At 39.5% G+C, this 23,449-nt stretch overlaps 1 protein-coding gene across 3 annotated transcripts in view; it reads right to left on the bottom strand.

Moving 5' to 3' along the window:
* Positions 1-305: 305 nt before the first annotated feature.
* Positions 306-23,449, bottom strand: part of DEUP1 (deuterosome assembly protein 1) — a 99,973-nt gene continuing 76,829 nt past the window's right edge. For all 3 annotated transcript variants that reach the window (XM_066360723.1, XM_066360721.1, XM_066360722.1), the window contains 4 exons: positions 18,373-18,396; positions 15,370-15,566; positions 7,000-7,114; positions 306-812 (listed from right to left, as the gene is read on the bottom strand). In XM_066360723.1, coding sequence (XP_066216820.1) covers positions 636-812; positions 7,000-7,114; positions 15,370-15,566; positions 18,373-18,396 — 513 coding nt within the window. In that variant the 3' untranslated portion in view covers positions 306-635. The remainder of the gene's footprint in view (positions 813-6,999; positions 7,115-15,369; positions 15,567-18,372; positions 18,397-23,449) is intronic.

The raw sequence follows: 23,449 nt of genomic DNA, 5'->3' as shown, positions 1-23,449 counted from the left end.
ATCTCATTCATGTCCATGAAGTAATTAGTATTAACAGGAAAGCAGTAATATTTGGCACATACATTTTAAGTGTGTAAATAGCTCATTCCATTGTGTTGAAACACAGAGACATTACAGAGATGAATGCAGAAATAGTAAAGCTAGATCTTATTATTATTTTTTTGCCTAAAAGTTTTAGGATGCTTACATAGCTCAAAATATTTTATATTTTTCAGTTTTAAAAATCCTTCAGTTTTCCAACTGGTACACCTGCACAGCACTTGATTCATTTACATCTGGAATACAGTGCTTCCTTTTCCCTCATGTGTCGTTACGGAGGAAACGGGTTTCAGTATACATGATTCAAGTGGGAAATAACTGCATATTTAATACTAAAATACGTGTAGACTAGGAAAACAGTTTTTTTGGAATAGTGATGCTTATTTTATAGTAACTCTATAGCCAAACAATTTTTTATGTTAATGCAGAAATTTAAACGGCTTTATCGAACAAAATACTATTTTCTAGCTGCCTTACAGGAACAATTTACTCAAGAAAATACAACAAACTCTCAGTTTCATTAATCAGCTCTGTAAATATTTTGCCAGAGCCTTTTTTCTTGGGATGGGGGAAACAAACAAAAAAAGTTTAAAAGCTCATATGTGTCTGTTTTGTTTCAGCTTGGTGTATTTATTAAGAGTAAATTCTGTGTGTCTTTGCAGTTCATCGATGTGGGCATTGAGAAGTTTTTCAAGTTCCTTCGCTCGCTTCTCTTCCTCCAGAAGGAAATGCTGTGCAGCCAAGGACGCTGGGAAGGAGAGCCCTGGGGGGGACTAAGGGCAGAGAGAAGTCAGGTGACGAATGTGCAGGCCCTCTAACTCCTCCTGCTTCCCGGCATTCTCCCTGACATAGTGTCAAACACCGCAACCCCTAATGAAATATAGTCTTACCCCTGAAGCTGGAATCCCTCTACTAGGGCAATGCAGGCTCTAATGAAATCCTCAGGGAACCTGAACATCACAGCTCTGTTACATTACAAAGCTCTAGAAATGAATATTAGAGCGTCCAACTGCAAATGCGCAGACAACGTAATTACCATGAAACTTACTTAAAACGTACTGCACTAATTTGCAAAGCCAATGATTTACATGTGAAAACAGGCAACTTAAAAGCTGAAGTAAAGATTGTACAGTAGTAGTAGTATGGTGCAAAGAAATCTTACATAGAAAAAAATTAAAAACTGGCTTTAAAAGGAGGCTAATTGCTACTCAGAGTTACAGGAGGAGGACTGGCTGCATGACTCCCCCCCCTCCCCCCGTGGGGGTGGGGTGCGCGGAGAGTGGCTTCTAAGTGGGGCAGGCCATGAGCTGGGAGGGATCTTGTTTGTCCAATTGCAGCTGAGAGCACCTCAGTGCTGAGCGCCCAGTCCCACCTTTATGTGATCAGGAAGTGCTCATCTAATCGTCTGTGACCTGGTCAGTGCTTACCTTTACACACACACACACACACACACACACACACACACACACACACACCCTGTGTCTGAGGAATAAAGGGTAATATTAGATAATTTTATAGCACTTACTCAAAATAATTTTAAAATAAGTTAGGAAAATTTGTACTTAATTTTTCTAGTTCCGTGTTCCCTAGACACCTCACCTCTTCAACTGTTGTTTTATTGGGAACAATGGGACTTTATAAAGGGCTTGAAAAGTCAACAGTTTGTATGCAGGTGAACTTTGGTATAGGGAGGTTTAGTTCACAAGTCTGTCCTCTGCCAAAGTGTGTGGACCGTGGCGCTGGTAGTGGAGCACAGCAAATGTGCGGGAGACGCACCCCAGCATCTCGCCTAAAGCCCGAGAGCAGGGCTTTGGGTGCCTGGGGTGCTGCTGTGGATCTGGCACAGGCATTCTTTTTAGTGCTCAGTAAGGAGGGCCAGAAGCAGTTAGCATTCACAAGGGCTAGACCACAGCACACGTCCATGACTTTGCCCCAACATTATGTGTTATGTTAATGATACTGTCACGATAATTCTGAAGGAGCCTGGACCATCTGGACATTCCAAGGACTCCAGATAGTAAGGGATCAATGATATATTAGCATTAACATCATGCTAAGGCCTGATGAACAAGAAGTGGTGAGCATACAGAAGGCTTAGCAAGACACATGCTCCACAGAGTAAAAGACAAACCCCACAAACGATTCAGGGACTTGACACAGTATTTTCGGGTATCCAGTGATATGGAGCACATCCACATGTCTCCTCTTAAGCACAAATGAATGTACCTTTCATTTCTTATCACTACAAAAGAAGCACAAAGCTTGATAGGTCTCTTCAGGTTTTGGAGGTAGTGTATTCCACTCAGGTGGAATAGTCCAACTCATTTATTGGGTGACACAGAGGCTGTTTTTATTTTTCTTTGTTTTCAGCAGGGCCCAGAGAAAGAAAGGGCTCTGCTGTAGGTTGGAAAAGGGGTACAACAGGCCTGCTATTTGGGCCAAATGACTTACTAGAATAATCTCTGGCAGAGAAAGATGCCGTGTGGAGCCTCTAGCCAGTTTCAATAAGGAAGAGTTGTTGCAGACCCTTAAGATGCTGGAGTGAGACCATGCCATCTGCAGCGGAAAACTGTATACTATTTACAAAAAAGTTCCTGTCATGCTAGTGAGCCTGAGTTGGGACAGAGTATGTCAGAAGTGGACAGGATGACTTGATCTGGCCTCTTTCCTTGGCCATGCCAATGGACATTATATATGGGCCCAATAGTATATTCTCCCTTTCAGGAAAATTAATCTAGCTACTGTTGTCATTGAATGTCTGATCAACTTGCAGTAAAGACTAAAGCTGTCTTCTTGATATGCCACCATCCCTCAAGGAGACAAACCTGTCTCTTGGTGGCAATTAGATCACATCAGATCCCTTACATCTTGGAAAGGGCAATGTTTTATCCTTACCAGAACTGACATGTATTCTGCAGGTTTGTTTTTCCTGTCTTGGCCAACACCACTATCACTCACAAAGTGACTGATATAGTGACATGAGACCTAAAGGAACCTACTTTACAGCAGAAGACCAGGGGCATGACCATGGTACCCACTGGTCCTACCACACACAGCACCATCCAGCGGATGGTACCCGATGGGCCTCCATAAGGCACAGCTGAGGCATCAGCTTGGAAATGATATCCAGTGAGGATGGGGTGCCTTCTCTGGACTTGGTAGAGACGTTAAACCAGCTGCTTCTGCTTCTGTGTTTCTAACAGTTAGAATACATGGGTCTAGAACAAAAAGGAGGAGGTAGAAATGGCTCTACTCTCAATCACTTCTGTTGCCCAACTCAGAGAATTTGTGCCTTCTGTCTCTGTATTTTTGGGCTCTGTTGGTTTACAGAGGGGGAACCTCCACCAAGAGGCCTAGAAGAATCTCAGTGAACATAAGGCTTTGGCTGGCACCCAGACACTTGGGGCTCCGGCAGGCCAGAAGCACAGGAAGGAGGTTCTCTACTGGCAAAGGTAACAAACCCCTATCATCACAAAGAGGTAGTAAGACTTCTACTACATGATGGAGGTGAAGAGAAATATGTATGGTACTTAGGTAATCCACTGAGGAGGCTTTTTGGTACTCTCATGCCTACTTTTAACTGTAAATGGCAAAACACATCCTGATAATCATGGAAATCAAGGGCTCAGCCCACAAGGCGAGCCACCTGGACCAACAGAGGTGCCAGCTGAGGGGGAAGGGAATCTGGAAAGGGTGAGGAGATGGTGAGTATTAGTCCTTGAGACCAGTTACAGCATCAAGGGATGTAGTGTGTCCCACTAGCCCTCCTTTTATAAGTATTCCCAGAAATTACAACCAGCTAGAGTCTTGGAGAGGCTGTGCCTGAATCTGAACAACCTGAAAAGAACATAGATCTGAGTAGTTTGAAAAGTGGACTATAGTGGCTGCTGGTGGTGCCCTACTCAGACCCTCTTCACCGGGCCAGTGCATCTACCCTGCAGCACTGTGGTGGTGACTGCTAGCTCACAGACGGCCACTTCTCTGGGACCTGTCTTCAGCTGCACTGGAGCCTCCTGCCTCATCTGCCAAGTTGCAATACCTGCTTCAGTCCATTCCATCTCAGAGACAAGACTGATTGACATGGGCATACAATGCCAGACTTCTTGTCCCCACCATGGGGAGCCAACTCTGTTGTGCAATCCATGCTCCAAACCCCTGGTGAGACCAAGCTAAGCTAACCTCTAGCTAAGACCTCATCCTTATTTAGCTTCCCTTCCTCTCCATGTCTACTTCGCCCACTCTTCTGCTGAGAATACTCTCAATGAATCACTTTCACAAGAGTCTCTATCTCAGAATCTGGGGAACCTGACTGATCTCAGACAGATGACTTCCTAGATCAGGCATCCCCAAACTATGGCCCACAGGCCGCATGCAGCCCTGAGGCCATTTATCTGGCCCCGCCGCACTTCCGGAAGGGGCACCTCTTTCATTGGTGGTCAGTGAGAGGAGCACTGTATGTGGTGGCCTTCCAATAGTCTGAGGGACACTGAACTGGCCCCCTGTGTAAAAATTTTGGGGACCCCTGGACCTAGATTCTGGCTTGAGTGACCAGGTGACATCAGTGTCACTTATGGAGAAGGGAAAACAGTAATAGGCAATAAATAAATAAAGGTATAAAGATTTGAAAGCAGGAAAACAAACTGTCATTTTCTTGATTTCGAACACAAAAAAATTCAAAAGCATCTACAGGACTGGAATACACGTGCAAGTTCAAGTGCGTGTAGTTCCCTGGGGAAAAGGACTGAGAGTCCTACCTTGTACCTTATACAAAAATGAATTCCAGATGTAGATCTAAATACGAAAGGTAAAGAGACAAAGCTTCCAGAAGAAAACATAGGATAATATTTTAATAACTTTGGGACAGGCAAAAGTTTTAAATAGGATACCTTTAGGTATTAATACTTTTAATATTAACTATAAAGAAAAAGATTCATAAGTTTAAATGTATTAAAATTAAAAACTGTGGTCATCAAAAGATAACATTAAGTGAAGAGCAAGTAAGAATGGGAGAGTGTCTGCAACACATATCTCAGTAGAGGGCTTATACCCAGAATATATAAAGAACTTATATAAATTAAAATTAATAAGAATAAAGTTAAGCCAATAGAAACTTAGGCAAAAGATTGAACAGACACTTTACAGTGGAGGATATCAAAATGGTAAAATATATGAAAATGTGCTCAACCTCATTAGTCACCAGAGAAGAATTAAAATTACAATAAGATATTACTAGTCACTGGCCATAAAAGCTAAATTTAAAAAGATCAATCACTACCACCTGGCTGGACGGCTCAGTGTATAGAGCATTGGCCCAGCATGCAGAAGTCCTGGGTTTAATCCCCAGTCAGGGCACATATGAAAGGTGATCATCTGCTTCTCTTCCCCTCCCTCTCCCCCTTCTTTCCCTCTTTTCCTCCTGCAGCCAGTGCCTCAATTGGTTTGAGCATGGCCCTGGGCACTGAGGATAGCTCGTTGGTCTGAGTGTCAGCCTCAGGTGCTAAAAATAGCTTGGTACTCATGCATCAGCTCTAGATGGGAGTTGCCAGGTGGATGACAGTTGGGGCACATGTGAGAGTCTGTCTATCTCCCCTCCTCTCTCTTAAAAAAAAAAAAAGGTCAAGCACTACCAAGTGTTGGAAAAAATATAGAATAAAGAAAAGTCTCACACATTTCCCGTTGAGGAGTTAACTGGCTCAGATAATTAGGAAAGCAGCTTGGCAATATCTCCTGATGCTGACCTTATGCATATCCTGTAACCTAGCAATTCTGCTTAGGTATCTACTCAATGGAAATTATACACGTGCACCAAAAGACACATACAGTGATTTTAGCAGCATTATTGGTAATAACCTCAATCAGGATATAAATGTCCGTCAACAGTAGAATGGTTCAATTGTAGTATTACTGCACATAGTATTTATAAAGAAAAGAATACTATAGAGAAACAAAAATGGATAAACTATAGCCATGTAACACAACATGGATGATCAATCTCATAAACAGTATTAAGCAAAAGAAGCCTGAAACAAAAGAACACATATAGTATGATACCATTTATATTAAATTTCCAAATGGCCACAACTAAGCTGTGATGCTAAAAGGCAGGACAGTGGTTATCTTGGGAGCGGGTTGAAGGAGTGATTGGAGGGGGACATGAGAGGAGTTCCTGGAGGGCTACAACTGTCCTATTTATTATCTAGGTGGTAGGTACATTGATGTGTTTCCTTCGCGATAATTCACCAAGCTGTCTAGTTCTTTTTTTTTTTTTTTTTTTTTTTTACAGAGGCAGAGATAGACAGACAGGAACGGAGAGAAACATGAGAAGCATCAATCATCAGTTTCTCGTTGCGCATTGCGACTTCTTAGTTGTTCATTGATTGCTTTCTCACAATGTGCCTTGACCGCGGGCCTTCAGCAGACCGAGTAACCCCCTGCTAGAGCCAGCGACCTTGGGTCTAAGCTGGTGAGCTCTTTGCTCAAGACAGATGAGCCCGCGCTCAAGCTGGCAACCTCGGAGTCTCGAACCTGGGTCCTTCCGCATCCCAGTCCGACGCTCTATCCACTGCACCACCACCTGGTCAGGCTCTAGTTCTGATTTGTGCATGTTTCTCTGTGCATGTCAGAGCAATAGAAAAGATTTTCTAAACAGGCACCAAAGATCACTTTTAGCTCTTTAAAACTGAGAGATCCTTGACGGCTCATGGAATGTCCAGGGAAGTGTCCCAAGAACTTGCATTTTTAAAAATGTCATGTAATTCTGACCTGCATTAGCGCTGAATAACTATTGCTTGAAATACTTCATGAAGCGTTATGGATGTCTTTCCTTCTGTAGATAGGCATGGCCAAATGACTCAAGCAGCACCGTGTTTTTTTAAATAACTATGTACACATCAGTGTATTGGTATCACTGTAAGAGTAATCACCATTAAAGGAAAAAAAAATCCGCAACCAGCAACTTACCAGTGGGAATACTTCTTCGTCACTAACCAAAGGGCTTGTCATTTCTTTCATTTGAACTGGCAAAGGTGCCAATGAAGATGTTGCACTTCTGTTTGGCTCACTGTCTTGGCTACGTCTAAAAAACAAGGAATGGTTGTCACTACTGCTACCAAGGACACCTATTTGCTTATATAGCTATGGATTTTAACTTCTCTGATGTCTAACTGGGGGAAAACACCGGTGAAGGGATTAAGTAAAAACAAACAAACAAAAATCCCTCATAGACCCAGACAACAATATGGTGATTACCAGAGGGGAAGAGGGTGGAGGAGGTAGAAGAGGGCACAGGGGGAATAAATGGTGATGGAGGGAGACTTGACTTGGGTGGTGAACACACAGTGCAATATACAGATGATATAATATAGAATTGTACATATGAACTTTATATAATTTTGTTAACCAATGTCACCCCAATAAATTCAATAAAAATTCCCAACCTGGAGCTGACAGGGGCAAAGGGAAAGATAAAATGCTATGGAATAGGTGTGAAACTGGAGGAAGGGGCCCAAAACAAGGAAATGGACAGGGGAAGACACGTAAGCAACAGCAGATGGAAGTGAAGGGGCTGCTGAGATGATGGTTCAGTACAACAAACAAACAAGAGCAATAAAACAGTAAAAAAAAATAAAAAAGATATTTCTTTAGAAGCCTGGCTGGATAGCTCAGCTGGTTGGAGCATCATCCTGATGTGCCAAGGTTGTGTGTTTGGGGGAGGTGTCACACCTCCTGATATCAAGTTATACTACAAGGCCATTGTACTCAAAACAGCCTGGTACTGGCATAAGAACAGGCATACAGATCAATGGAACAGAACAGAGAATCCAGAAATAAACCCACACCTTTATGGACAATTGATATTTGACAAAGGAGGTAAGAGCACACAATGAAGTAAAGACAGATTCTTTAATAAATGGTGTTGGGGGCCCTGGCTGGTTGGCTCAGCGGTAGAGCGTCGGCCTGGCGTATAGGAGTCCTGGGTTCGATTCCCAGCCAGGGCACACAGGAGAAGCGCCCATCTGCTTCTCCACCCCTCCCCCTCTCCTTCCTTTCTGTCTGTCTCTTCCCCTCCCACAGCGAGGCTCCATTGGAGCAAAGATGGCCCGGGCGCTGGGGATGGCTCTGTGGCCTCTGCCTCAGGTGCTAGAATGGCTCTGGATGCAACAGAGCGATGCCCTAGAGGGGCAGAGCATTGTCCCCTGGTGGGCATGCCGGGTGGATCCCGGTCGGGTGCATGCGGGAGTCAGTCTGACTGCCTCCCCGTTTCCAGCTTCGGAGAAAGGGAAATAAATAAATAAATAAATAAATGGTGTTGGGAAAATTGGAAGTTACCTGCAAAAAAAGTGAAACTAGACCACCAACTTACACCATTCACAAAAATCAACTCAAAATGGATAAAAGACTTAAATGTAAGTCATGAAGCCATAAACATCTTGGAAGAAAACATAGGCAGTAAACCCTCCGATATCTCTTGTAGCAATATTTTTGCCAATATATCTCCAAGGGCAAGTGAAATAAAGGACAAAATAAACAAATTGGACTATATCAACCTAAAAAGATTTTGTACAGCAAAAGACACCATAAAAAAAATAAAAAGACAAACTACAGAATGGGAGAACATATTCGCCAATACGTCTGATAAGGGGTTAATAACCAAAATTTATAAAGAACTTCTAAAACTCAACACCAGGATGGTAACAATCCAATTAAAAATTGGACAAAAGAACTAAACAGACACTTCTCCAAAGAGGACATACAGATAGCCAATAGACCGATGAGAAAATGTTCAACAACCCTAATAATCAGAGAAATGCAAATTTAAACCACAATGAGATATCACCTCACAACTATTAGAATGGTGCTCATCAACAAAACAAAATACAATTTAAATGCTGGCGAGGATGTGGAGAAAAGGGAACCCTCCTGCACCGCTGGTGGGAATGCAGACTGGTGCAGCCACTGTGGAAAACAGTATGGAGATTCCTCAAAAAATTAAAAATGGACCTGCCTTTTGACCCAGCTATCCCACTATTAGGAATATACCCTAAGAATACCAAATCATTGATTCAAAAGAAGATATGCATCCCCATGTTTATTGCAGCGTTGTTTACAATAGCGAAGATCTGGAAACAGCCCAAGTGTCCATCAGTGGACGAATGGATTAAAAAGCAGTGGTACTTATACACAATGTAATACTACATGGCTGTGAAAAAGAAGGAAATCTTACCTTTTGCAATGGCAATGAATGAACCTGGAGACTATTATGCTAAATGAAATAAGCCAGGCAGAGAAAGACAAATATCATGTGATCTCACTTATATGTGGAATCTAATGAACACGGTGAACTGAGGAACGGAATAGAGGCAGGGCAGACTCATGGGGAGCAGAAGGACAGCTGTCAGAGAGAAGGGGGAGGAGGGGGATGGGATCAGAGAAGGTGAAGGGATTAGTGAAATTATGTGTGTGTGTGTGTATGTGTGTGTGTATGTGTGTGTGTATATATATATATATATATAATATATATATATCACAGAGATACAGATAACAGGACAGCAAATCCCAGAGGGAAGGTGGGAAGAAGTTAGGGGGAGGGAGATAAAAGGGGCTTAAATTTAAATAGGAACACAGTGGTGGGGGGTGAGGGTGTTATATTCAGTGGAACACTTGAATCTATGTTTACAAAATAAATTAAAATTAATGAAACAAACAAACAAACAAAAAAAGGTTGAGTGTTTGATCCCAGGTCAGAGCACATACAAGAAGCAATGAATGAATGAATGAATCAGTGGAACAATTAATTGATCCCCGCTCCCTTTCTGTCTCTCCAAAATAAATCAATAAAAAATATTTTAAAAAGACATTTCTTAAAAAATAATTTTCCTAAAAAAAAATAATAATTTTCCTGATGAATAATTTTTACTCAACTTAAAAGACTTAGAATGATTAATAATGAAGCAGAAAACTTTGTACAGTAATATATAGTATAGTAATGTCCTACTATCCTTACTGCCTACATTTCTTCCCTCTCTGTTTTACTTTTGTATCTTTGTTACTTAATTAAATACCATGAAGCCAGTTTGAGAAAAATCTCAAAACAGCTAACAATACTGCTCTTGACAGTTCTGCATAGATACTTGTTTCCTATTTTTTATTTCACTTAACCTCACTGGCTTTCTTAACAGAATTATACTTTTAAAAATTCTAGAACAAGTCTTTGTAAATAATAATTCTCATTCCTATAGGAATTAATAATTTATACCATGTTTTCAATTTACATCATCTCCTAAATTCCTCCACACTGTTGATCTTGGACAGGTGACTTGATCTTTCTGTTACTTTAATGTTTTCATGGATTAAAAAGGTTGTATAAAAACTGAACCCCACAATTCAGATGAAAGGCACAGTACAGAATTTGTTGTTTGTGCTAAAATGTAAGGTAGAAAATGCAACTGAAAAAAATACCAGTGATATTTTAAATTTTGGTTTGCTGACAAAACAAATGAATAATAAAACAGAGAAACAAATCAATTTACCCTAAAATTGTACCCAAAATGTCCTGATAGTATTGGCTGTTTGGGACTAAATAAATGTCTTTCTGAGCATTAATTTATAAAAACAGGGTTTAAATTTAATAAAAATCACCAAAGACCCTGAAAACATAAAACCCCTTCAATTTAAATTTTTTTATTTTTACTATTAATTCAATTCTCCATAGGTATTGATCAATCATTTTCAAAGGCTTCATATTTTAATTTCACACAATTCAAAAGAATTTACATTAATTTTTTCTGTTCTTATCCAAAGACTATCCATATAGACTTGCCTCTTATTATGCGAACATTTTCAAAGCTATGCATACAAATAAAAGTTAAATGAGGCATCTGTAAATTAGTCCATAAAAACAAATACAACATGTGTTCCATTTTTACTTATCTTTTTAAAATTTTTTCTCTCAAACTACAATTACTATGGAAACAAAACAACAAATTAAACTGAAATAACACAGTTTATGACGTGCACAATCAGATGAAACATCCCACAATCAAACAGAATGATAACAATTGCATTGTACATCTGCATAGGACCTTCAGCTGGACCTTCTGAGTGAGGCTCCCATCTACACGTCAAAGCACGGTGAGAAAAGGAAGATAATGATGGAAGTGATTCAAGAAATAGGCATCTCGTTGTAACCTCTATTATACAGAGATTTTGAGAAAAGTATTATTTGTCCTAAATTATCTAAATAATTGTCTCAATTATCCATTTTCTATTGGATGTAGAGATACAGTTTTATGGTGTTAATTACTAAAATTTATGTAGAAAAATTCTTTTTATTGTAAGATCAATAAAATGTAGAGATTGAAAGGAAAGACTACATTATGAAGTAAAGTACTTTTGCTTTAAATCATCTTTATGTCTGACACATTCTTCTTCAAGAATACAGCATTTCAAATACTTCATAAAATTGCCCTGCATAGAATGCTAAGTATATCAATTTAAAAACTATCTTAAAAATTATTTCTGAAGGCTTTTAATACCCTCTCACAAGCTGGTCTGTTCAATTATCTTTTCTATAGGCAATATTCCAAGGCCTCTGCCTACTTTTGCCAGGAGAGAGGATCTGATTGCTGTTGGGGAGAACTGTACCAACTTGAGACCTGAGTCAACTCCTGGCACAGTTCTCAGGGCAGTCTGACTGTCCATCCACTCCTGGCCCTTCACTGATTTCCCCCAGGCTACAGGACACTGTCCTCAGCATGGACAAGGAGCCCTTCACAACGATGCTAATTTACCTGCTTCCAGCCTTACCTCCTAACACTCCACATAATGCTCCCTGGTCTATGGACTGCTCATTTATTTCCTGGCCTAGAATTGTCCAGACTGCTATGTTCTGCTCCTTATGGGTAACACCATGGTACAAAATTTTGTCAACTTACCTCTCTTCTAGATGACTGTTCCTTGACCAGGGATCCTGTGAGAGTGGTTATGACAAACCTGCTGACTTTGTGGTTTTTTAGTATTAGAAACTTTTAATTTATTAACTAGACTTGAAGCAATTTTAATGATTAATGTTTATGATTGTTAAAAATTTTCCAGTTCATGATATAACTTTTAAAACCATAAATTCACATTTTAAGTATGTATCTTAAGTAGAGATAAAACTCCATTTATTACAAAATTGAGTTGTCATTATAGTTATATATTAATAGCTCCAGATATCACTACTCCAAATTAGCTTGTAAATTATTCTAAACTTCAAAACTCTAACTTAAAATACTTTAAAAATCTTCAGTACATCCTCATCCAATTCAATTACATTTCAGTCATATATATTTTTTTAAGTGAGAGGAGGGGAGATAGTGAGACAGACTCCCACATGCACCCTGACCAGGATCCACCTGGCGACCCTGGTCTGAGGCTGATGCTGAACTCAACCAAGCTACTTTTAGTGCCTGAGACTGACAGGTTGGACCACCTGAGCTATCCTCAGTGCTGAGGCTGACACTCAAACCAATCAAACCACTGGCTGCAGGAGGGTAAGAGAGAGAGAAGGGGGAGAGGGAGGGAGAGTGAAGCAGATGGTTGCTTTTCCTGTGTGCCCTGATGGGGAACTGACCCTGGGATATCTATATGCTGGGCCAATGCTCTATCCACTGAGCCAATCAACCAGGGCATAATTCCTTTAAAAACTTCCAAATTACTGTCTTATTAGAAAGCAAATACTTTGTAATATCCTAAAATGTTTCACATTTTAAGTGGATGAGCAGGAAAAACTTATCACTTCTAACAGGAGTGAAAAACAAACAACAAAAATTGAGTTGCTTCTGAGTAGACCAAATATTATTTTAACAAGGTATTATACAAATCTTTTTTAGTTAAAAGCAAGAAGTGGCTAAAAGTTAAACTATAGGCTTTAAAATTCTGTGGAACATTATCTTCCTATATTTTTACCTAAAAGTTTTTTCCTTTCTCAAATAATTTAATAAGACCTTTTTGCATCAGCCATTGATGCATAAATATAACATGTATTTTTCAATTTTTTATGTCTAAAAATATAGCTATATATAGCTTTTACTATTTGACTTCACTGAGCTGTGCTGTGAGGAAAAGAAAGAATATTTCATTTTCTACTTGCTAAATTTAATGGATATGTGCTTTCTAGTTTCCACTGGTGAGTTCACAGTGTCCTCGCATCTGAACAACTCTTTCCGCATAGTGGCTTTTATATGGTAATAATTTATTCAGAACATTTGAAATGCTGTTTCTTTTAAAAAACCAGGTCACTGGAGAACACTGAAATCAGACAAAGCATTAAAACAAATTTAATGAAACTTTCAACAAACGAGACTGGGAGGACACAGGCTCTGCAGCCAGAATACTAGTCCACACTGCTTATTAAGATCATCTCCTGCTGAGCATTTTTCCTCGTGTGCTGCTTTTGTGTCCCCTACTGCCTTGTTTTCGTTGGGCACTTTTAACACATTCTGTACTGCTTAACAAAGAGAAAAAAGGGGCAATCCAAACAATAAAATACTTTTAAAAAGTAATAAACGGCAGAAAACCTGTCTTTTGTTTAACCAACAAAACCTGGTACCCTCACTTAAGTCTTTCAAAGTTATTCCATCAAGCAAGACTAGGAAACAGTGTTCTGCACATTAATGGGTGCTCTATATAGACCAGTGACTAACATATCTGGGTAGATTCTTTATAATATTGTTAGGGGCCTGCTTTTCTCTTACAATGAGAAAACTGTAGACATGGGGTCATGATTTGACCCATGGAAAAATGAATCCACAGAGTAGGGAAGCCTTTTGTGAAGGGTTTATTCTATATTGTAAAATATATTCTTCCACCCAAATCAAGTTTAGACCCCTTTTAGACAGATTTTCAGTTATAGTGGCCAGTTAACATGGGCGCATTCATCAGAGAACTGGCCCCATGACCATCTCAGTGACCTCTTCCACCCTCCCATACTGCTCTCCCCACCCTCTTCCAGAGCACCCCACCACTAGAGCTTTTTGGGGTAATAACTCATCTTCCCTCATTTCCTTCTTTAAGCATTTGAAGAGAGGGTATTAATTTAGCATTTTTGAGTAGTTTCTGTTTCTTGCATCAGATTAGGATATATCCTAATACCTACAGGGCTGAAGTGTGGGAGAAATATTAATATTACAAACACTAACAATTTTATTAGTAATAATACCAATAGTAATGGCTAACATTTAGGAACTACTATATTTGTTTCACAAGAAACTGTGTTTTCTCCTTATAATTCTCACAAAAATAGCTTATTATTTGTATTTGTCAATTGGGAAACTGAGGCTTATAAAGGTTAGGTAAATTTCCCAAGATTATAAACATTATTTTATATAAAAGTGGTATGTAAGGCTTTCGTGCTAAGTATGCTAAGCTTCTGAGCAAAGACTGTGTTGAAGTTGGGCCTGAACCATTTGTTATTTCACCATTGCTCAGCACCATGGAATGCTAATTAATCTGATACCAAATACGTTTGGGAAATGTTACATACCAACCCCCTTCTTGGACACTCACAGAGACATTAACATATTATGAACAATCAGTTGAGATAACTCACTACCTTCGGACCAGCCGAAGCATATTAATAACTCAGAGATCCCATAGAAAAGGATCTTGTTTGGTTTACTGAGCATTTTCCAAGTTTAGAAAAACAGTGAAAAACCTCCAGAGACAGTTTGACTCCATAAATATTTTATTGAAGTTGAATAAATTAGTCTAATTTTGTGGTTGATACATGTTTACTTAAATTTTGAACTAAGACATTTTAAAGAGCATGGGGATTGTGTGGCCAGCAGATAATGATTTTCCATGTACTTCTCTTCACTCCGAGAAGGTCTCTGACAACCCATTGATTATTTCCCCGATGGATAACCAGTGGTTTATTGCTATTGTTGGTGTCAATATAAAGTGTATTGAAGTTAAGTCAGAAGTGAGCATAAAATTCCTATATTTTCTATTTTGTTTGAACAATATATGTAATATTAAAATCTAGGTTTTCTGTTCCTATGACATAAAAGTAAAATATATATATTTGTATATTTTGTATACCACATAGCGAATAAGAATGCTCTGAAGTGATTAAAATTTACTGTAACATTCTACCCATTTCACTGTTATGCTTGGAAAGCTATTGACAACGTCTAATTTCATATAAAACAATGTTCCTACACTGCTGTATTACCACTGTAAAATTTAAACTGAAGAGAATATGTGTAAAGTTATAATTTGAATTGTTTAAAAATAAATTTCAATAAAATGTTTATACATTTCTATCTTTATATAACGAAGTCAGCATACCTATCTTCATTTTTTCCCACTTTTATTTGGCCGTGATAGGCATAGCGTCCCGCGTCTTCATAGGCATTGTGGTTGGCCCACGCTGACTGTCCACTGGCATGAAGTTTTGCGAGGTCATTCCGGAGCCTTTCATTTTCATACTCCAGTTTGTTAATAGTTGTGTACCTTGAATGCTCCCTGTTAGTGCAGTCCGTACTCTAGAGAAGAAAATCAACCATCACTGAAAAAAATTGTTCCTCGTAAGTGTTGCATATTTTCTGTACATTTGAACTCCTGGAAGGGCTGGAAAGGCCCTTCCATTCGAGTGATGTGGCTCTTTTCTTGTGTACCAGCTAAATGCCATTTCCCCCGCTCACATCCTCAGGACACTCAGTGACAGTGGCCCCTGAACACATTGCAGTAAAAGCAATGCAAACACTACTGCCCATGTTCCAATACAGAAAAGGGCTCACTCACTGTCTTTCCCATGTCTAGAGTAAGTTTGCTATATTTAAGTTTTTGTGTTTATATGTTATGCTTTCTAGTGTTAATAATGAACCAGAATTACCATAAATTTCAATTTGAAATTATATTTTTTATTAAAATAATATATGTCATTATAGAAAAGCCTATATTGATTCTCCACTGTTGGGTGATATAACAAATTATATACTAAATCCACATAACTGGGGTCTGATTCTGGACCATTCTAAACCAATGAGCTAACAGCCGAGATTATGCCAGTGCCACACAGTTTTGAGCAATGTAGCTTCATGATAAAGTTTTACTACTTGGTGTGGGCCACTCAATTTTAATGCGTCTTCAAAAGAGAATAAGAAACATGTTTAAATTACAAAATGAGAGGTTTTGAGCAAGGAAAAAAGATCTCTGAAGCTGTTTGAATTAAATGCTGTAAGAACTTTCCTAGGGAGAGTCTGAACTTCTCAGTTTAAAAAAAACATGATATTTCTCACATGAAAATGCTTTGAATGACTCTACATAGTCCTTTCTAGTCCTATGATCTGAATGTCTGGGAACAATGTCATTGCTAATTAAATAATAGTTCTCTACTGTCAGAAGGGTAACATTTTAGTACAAAAAGAAATATCTTGTACCTCTTTTGAAGCTTCCAATTTCTGTGGCTAAAAGCCTGCAAGACTATGGATGAGTGTGGCTTAGAACTTTCATTTTGAAGTTTCTAAATTTAGGTATTAAACTTCAATATGTATTAGGTATTAAACTCTTTTACCTATTTGTTTTATTTTTTGTTTCAAAAAATAAGCCTTTGTAGTAATTTTTTGTTTACTGCTTATAAATATGTATAATAGAAGCTTATAAATCTTTAGAAAGGTCTCACTTTTGAATGAAGGGAAATACTCCAGAAAGTCAAACTTCCCCAAAATAATACAGACAGGGTTATACGCTTCTAGATCTATTGACTATGGTGACCTTTGAAAAAGAAGAACCATTGGAGGTATTTCTCTGCTTGTTAAGCCCTTGCTTGTAGTGTATCTCAACAGTTGTTCATTTGAGATACACCAGTGCAGATAAGAGTAATCAGGATCTGCTTTAAGACAGAAAGAACTGTTTGTTCTAAAATTAGAACAGAATTACGATAATATAAAAGAGGTAGAGTCTTACAAGACTTTGCCCTTCATAAGGATAATATTCATATGAGCAGATCTGGTTGGAAAAGGTCATGAAAAAGATTCAAAATTTTACTTCTAAAAAAATATGTACTATTCAAAATGTGTAATTATTGATGGTCTGCTGCTCAATTACAATTTTATTTAAGCTTTTTCTTATAAAATTAGACTTTATCTGTGACTCTTTTTGGCCTAGTGTTAAAGTAATTAAGAAGAATAGTAAAACTTATTAACAAGGCCACAATTTCCTAAGTGTTCCAGAATTAAATAAGTGTTATGAGCATGACCTGGAAGAATTATACAGCCAATGCACTTACATGATTTACGTTTAAAACATACTCCATTTTTGTGGACAACAGTGTTTTTTTAGCTCTCTCATTTCATGTTTTTCTTAAATACTTCTCTAGAAATTTCAGGAATATATCCTCTGGTACATGGTTATTATGTGAAAATAGACATTGATTAGATTCTATTTCTGTATTTCTGTGGTTTATTTTATAGACCTTTTATCTCAATTTTTTTCTTCAAAATTTTAGGGTTCCATAGTTTTAATCCATTTATTCTTGAAATGGCAAAACCTCTGGTACCTATTAATTGGGACACACTAGCATCAGGCAAGTTGAACTAATGAAGTGTCTGAATAATAGTATTTTGTACGTGCACCTATTCTTTAAAATTCATGTGTGTTCCACAATGGTAGGCTAATAAAGCATTTCTACAGGACTGGCTTTAATCATGTTTTATGGTTCATCCACTGATTTTCAGTATGTAAATTGATGTTTTAGATACTTGGTGATGGTACTAATTTTTATGCTATTATTTTATCTAGCAAACTTTATGGATAGCGAAAGGCAAATTGGTGTTAAAATTTACCATAAATTCTGAGTTCTGATTAAAGCTGATTTTAGGACACTTTAAATGAAAGAAAATGTGATAACTATAACTACAGGTCTAAGTAAATATGGAATCACAAAAATTATCATGCGGACTCAATTCTTTGTTAGCTAATCAGGAGCAGAATAAAGGACAACCCCTCACTTTTCTCCATGCAGTTAACTGTTTGCACAAATCCAAGGAAAACATCTTTTTCAGAGCCAAGAGCCTCTTCCTAGCTCTGTTACTGTTCGAAGAATCTCACTGAGACCTGTGGAAAGCTTACACATAGTGGTCAGCCCCATCAGTCCATCCTCCACAGGAGGATGGGAGCTGCCACAGGCCCCCGCGTGCTGTTGTCCATGACTACATCCAGGGCTGCTATTTCTGCCATTGGTGGGTGGCATTTTACAATTTTCTCTCCCTAAGTATAAATTAGCAGGGAGCTTCAAAGTTAGTCAAGCAGAAAAATTCTCAAAGCTCTAGTTATTTAGAAATAACCTACCTTAATATCAGTAATTCCACTCGTCTAGAAAGGAAAAAAACAATTATTTTAATATTATCCAAATACAATGTATTTTAGAAGACCTAAAAATAATGATTTAAATATTTTGTTTCTTTTTTCTTGAGGTATAATTTCAGCACCAATGATTTAATTCTGTATTTATTCATTCCAATTATTTCAGAAGGAATTAACTAATTATCTAACTATGTAATTAACACATAACAGATAGGAGTTTTCTTCATGCAATCTCTAAAGTGAGTGCAAAATAAGTGACATAATAGATTGTAAAATTTTAAAGAGGAAAGAATTATACTAAACTATTTTTTGTAATTTAATAGATACAAGATTTTTCTCTTTGGAGAGTGGCTTGACTATTTCAATTATCAAAGCCAATTCTGAATCATCACATGCAAAAAAATAGAGATCAGTTATAAAGTCAATATTCCATATGAATTCTAACCATACATTAAATATATATGATTAAATACTATTTTAATAAGTATCACACTGAGGGCCATACATCAATGGTATTCCATTTTATGATATTCAATTAACCAATCTTTAAACAAATAAATACTGTATATGTATGTGCTAAGTATTAAAGAAGTAATCAAATATGAAAGAGACATCTTCCCTTCATGGAAAATACAACAAAACATTGAGTTGATTAAATTAATATGTATGAAAAAATAGTGAATACTAGAAAGTATAATTGTGTGTTAACTTATGTTGCACCAAGTAGGAAATCAAATGCTTTTTAATCAATGAACAGTTACAACTATTTGGACTGAGATCATGCAGGAAGTAAGATAAAACAAGGCTTTGTTCATCTTTTTAATCATATTAACAATGGTTTTCATGATAATTTATTCATGCCTCTTAGACTACAGGTGAGATTCATAAACCCACAAGTATTTAATGAGCCTTACAGTGTACCAAACTCCGTATGAAGAAAATGTATAAAATATAGTTCACTTCTTTTCTAAAGAATTCTATGACTGATGAGACAAAAATTACATACACATACAAAAAAATTAAAAAATAAAAGAAGACTTAGGGCTAAATATTGATAACTAAGTATGTGAAAGAAAGTAAAAAAAAAGGAGAAATAAGTGGGGCCTATACTAGTCGGAGACAAATTCATGGAGGACATAAAATTTAATCTAGGTTTATAAATCTAAAGCCGATACTTTAGAATAAAAGTAATAAAATAAATAATCCCCTTATGTGTCAGACTTAAAAAAAGAGTGAGAGACCTAAGCTATATAAGTTTAGGAGTAAGAAAGGAAAATAAACACAGAATACAGAAGAGATGAAAAGAAGTGTAGAACATTACTTCCTTTGATAATAAAGAAACAAATTGGAATGGGTAAACATTTCCAATACAATACAAATTACACACACAGACACACACACACACAAAAAAAAACTAAGAAGAAGGGAAATTTGAATATACTAAGTATCATAAAAGAGAATGGAAAGATAATTGAAGATTTACTTCATTGAAATTTCAGTATCCAGATGGTTTCACAGCTAAATTCTTTCTAAACTTTATTTATTTATTTATTTATTTATTTATTTATTTACAGGGACAGAGAGAGAGTCAGAGAGAGGGATAGATAGGGACAGACAGACAGGAACGGAGAGAGATGAGAAGCATCAATCATCAGTTTTTCGTTGCGACGCCTTGTTCATTGATTGCTTTCTCATATGTGCCTTGACTGCGGGCCTTCAGCAGACCAAGTAACCCCTTGCTCGAGCCAGCGACCTTGGGTCCAAGCTGGTGAGCTTTTGCTCAAGCCAGATGAGCCTGCACTCAAACTGGTGACCTCGGGGTCTCGAACCTGGGTCCTCCGCATCCCAGTCCGACGCTCTATCCACTGCACCACCGCCTGGTCAGGCTCTTTCTAAACTTTAAAGAACTGATTATTTCCAATATTATTTAAACTCTTCTCCATCATAAAGATGGAAGGTTCCAATTTGTGTTATAAAGCCAGCATAATGTTGAAACAAGTAGAAAAAAAAGAAAATTATATACAAATCTCATTTATTTCTAATTTCTAAATAAAATATTATCACATAGAATCCAATAATACATAAAAATTCTTAGACTGGCCCTGCCGGTTGGCTCAGTGGTAGAGTGTCGGCCTGGTATGCAGGAGTCCCGGGTTCGATTTCTGGCCAGGGCACACAGGAGAAGCTCCCATTTGCTTCTCCACCCCTCCCCCTCTCCTTCCTCTCTGTCTCTCTCTTCCCCTCCTGCAGCCAAGGCTCCATTGGAGCAGGGTTAGCCCCGGCGCTGGGGATGGCTCTGTGGCCTCTGCCCCAGGTGCTGGAATGGCTCTGGTTGCAGCGGAGCGATGCCCCAGATGGGTAGAGTATCGCCCCCTGGTGGGCATGTGGGTGGATCCCAGTCGGGCACATGCGGGAGTCTGTCTGACTGCCTCCCCGTTTCCAGCTTCAGAAAAATGCAAGAAAAAAAAATCTTAGACTATGTCTATATAGCTTGAATTTTGAAACTCCCCCCCCCCCAAGAAGATATGTTGATGTTCTAACCCCTAGCACCTCAGAATGTGACCTTATTTAGAAACAGAATCTTTATAGAGGTAACCAAGTGAAAATGATGTCATTGGGGTAAGCTCCTAATCCAATATGACAGGTGTTCTATACAAAAGGGAAATCTGGAGAGATGACGTCACAGTGATGGCGCGGTAGGAAGCAATACCGAAAATCTCCCCATAAACTCAACAAGTTCTTCAACCAGAAACAGAAAAACCTATCCTTGGAGTCTTCAGATGCTTCACAACACACCCGAAGGTAGGATCGAGCGAAAGATTGGCTAAATATATGGTCAAACCCCGGGGGAAATAAGGAGTAAAAAATGCTCCGCCTTCCTCTCTAATCCAAACAGGATGGCTTTCACTGAGAACTGAGAATATAGAAACTAAGGCGGGCATAGGGAGTAAATAGGTCCAGACCGCGGTACAAACAGCCAAACCAGGCTGTGGCACGGAGATCCAAGCCGTGGAAAAACCTGGGCAATTCAAGCTAACACGCGCGCCAAACCCAGACAAAGAAAGACAAGTGGGACAGCCATTTTCCACATCTCCTGGCTGGCGCGCGCGGGGTTAGTGGGCAAGAGATTCCCACGAACACTTCAGGGGTGGGCTCAGCCCGTGCTAACCCACAGAGAAGCAGAGTCAGAGACCTCTGTGAGGGCAAAAAGCAGCATCTCCTAGGAGCCCCAGCGCCCTGAGGAGACCGGGCACGGGGAGGGAGCTGGAGCCAACTCCAAAGGCGAAACTTTTCTGTGTGGGAGGAGGGCTTTCTCAGAGTGAAAGACGTCCCGCCTGAGACTCAGAATCGGGTCAGTGCCCACGCACGGAGAGTGTGCAGGAGATTCCTCCGAACTCCTCAGGGGTGGGCGCCCGTGTTTTCCCTCAGAGGAGCAGAGTCAGAGGCCAGTAAGCGGGCCAGGAGCGGAAGCCCCAGCGCCTTGGGAAAGCCGCACGGGGACAGAGCGAAAGCCAATTCCAACCCAGTAACTTTTCTGTGTGGGAGGAGGGCTTTCTCGGAGTGAAAGACGTCCCGTCTGAGACTCAGAATTGGGTCAGCGCCCACGCACGGAGAGTGTGCAGGAGATTCCTCCAAACTCCTCAGGGGTGGGCGCCCGTGATTTCCCTCAGAGGAGCAGAATCAGAGGTCTGCGAGCGGGCCAGGAGCGGAAGCCCCAGCGCCTTGGGAAAGCCGCACGGGGACAGAGCCAAAGCCAATTCCAACCCAGTAACTTTTCTGTGTGGGAGGAGGGCTTTCTCAGAGTGAAAGACGTCCCGTCTGAGACTCAGAACCTGGTCAGCGCCCACGCACGGAGAGTGTGCAGGAGAGTCCTCCGAACTCCTCAGGGGTGGGCGCCCGTGTTTTCCCTCAGAGGAGCAGAGTCAGAGGTCTGTGAGCGGGCCAGGAACGGAATCTCAGGCAGCCCTAGCCCCCTGGGAAAGCCGCACGGGGATAGAGCGAAAGCCAATTCCAAAGCTCGATCTTCTCCGTGTGGGTAGGGATTTCACTTGAAGTATGACCTGTCTGGTCTGACATCCTGGTGGGTGCGCACGGAGAGTGGGCAAGAGATTCCACCGAACACCTCAGGAGTGGGCACTCGAGTTATCCCACAGAGGGGCAGAACCAGAGGTCTTTGAGTGGGAGGAAGCTACGCCTGATTATGCTAGCAGCTCTGACTGACTGAGCCTTACTCAGAGCCCTGTGCTGAGTGGGAATAGAGTGGGGAGTTGCCCGCTCTTTGAGACTCTTACTATCCAGGCAGAGGCAGCAGCAACCCCATAGCTGGATTACCAGACTTCTAATTGTGGAAGGAAAAGACTAGAAGAGAGGCTCCAGGAACACTCTCACAGTGAGAGATCCTCTCACTGTTGGAGCCTATAAACACTAATAAGCCTCGACTGCCAACGAGACTGAAGCCCAATACATGACATCACCATAGAGAATTACCTACTGCAAACCTCTTCCAGAGCGTGCCACAGGGGCAGAACCCGGGGTACAAAGTCACTGACCAGAAAGACAGAAAAGAAAAAGCAAGACGACAACCTCTCAAAATCAAGAATAATCTGCAGACTTTATAACCTATCCCATTTTATTATATTTGTTCGTCTGTGTCTCTTTTCTTTATACTTGATTTCTTTTTTTTATTCCAATTTGGTCATTTAATTCTCTTTCAGTCTTACTCTCGCCTCTCTTTGAACTACACTACCCATAAGTGTTACATCTCCCATTATCTTTTCTTTCCTTCTCCTTCCTCTCTATGAGGGTTGCAATCCAAAACCCCTAACTCTCTCTCTTTCTCTCTCCTCCTTTTTCTTTTTTCTTCTTTAAGTGGTTCCATCTTTTCTCTCTCTCTCTCTCTCTCTCTCTCTCTCTCTTTTCTCCCTCTTTATTAGCCTCTTCCTCTCTCCTTTACATCTTCTCTCATTCAAACCTCAATAACGAACAAATTATCTTATCTGGGACTCAAACTTAAGTTTGTGACATTTTGGATGGTTTTTACTTCACCTTTTTAACACATTAG

This window comes from Saccopteryx leptura, chromosome 1 (genome assembly GCF_036850995.1).
Source record: "Saccopteryx leptura isolate mSacLep1 chromosome 1, mSacLep1_pri_phased_curated, whole genome shotgun sequence".
Taxonomy (NCBI): Eukaryota; Metazoa; Chordata; class Mammalia; order Chiroptera; family Emballonuridae; genus Saccopteryx; species Saccopteryx leptura.
Note: the sequence above shows the minus strand (reverse complement) of the source record. Positions and strands in the feature narration are given on the sequence as shown.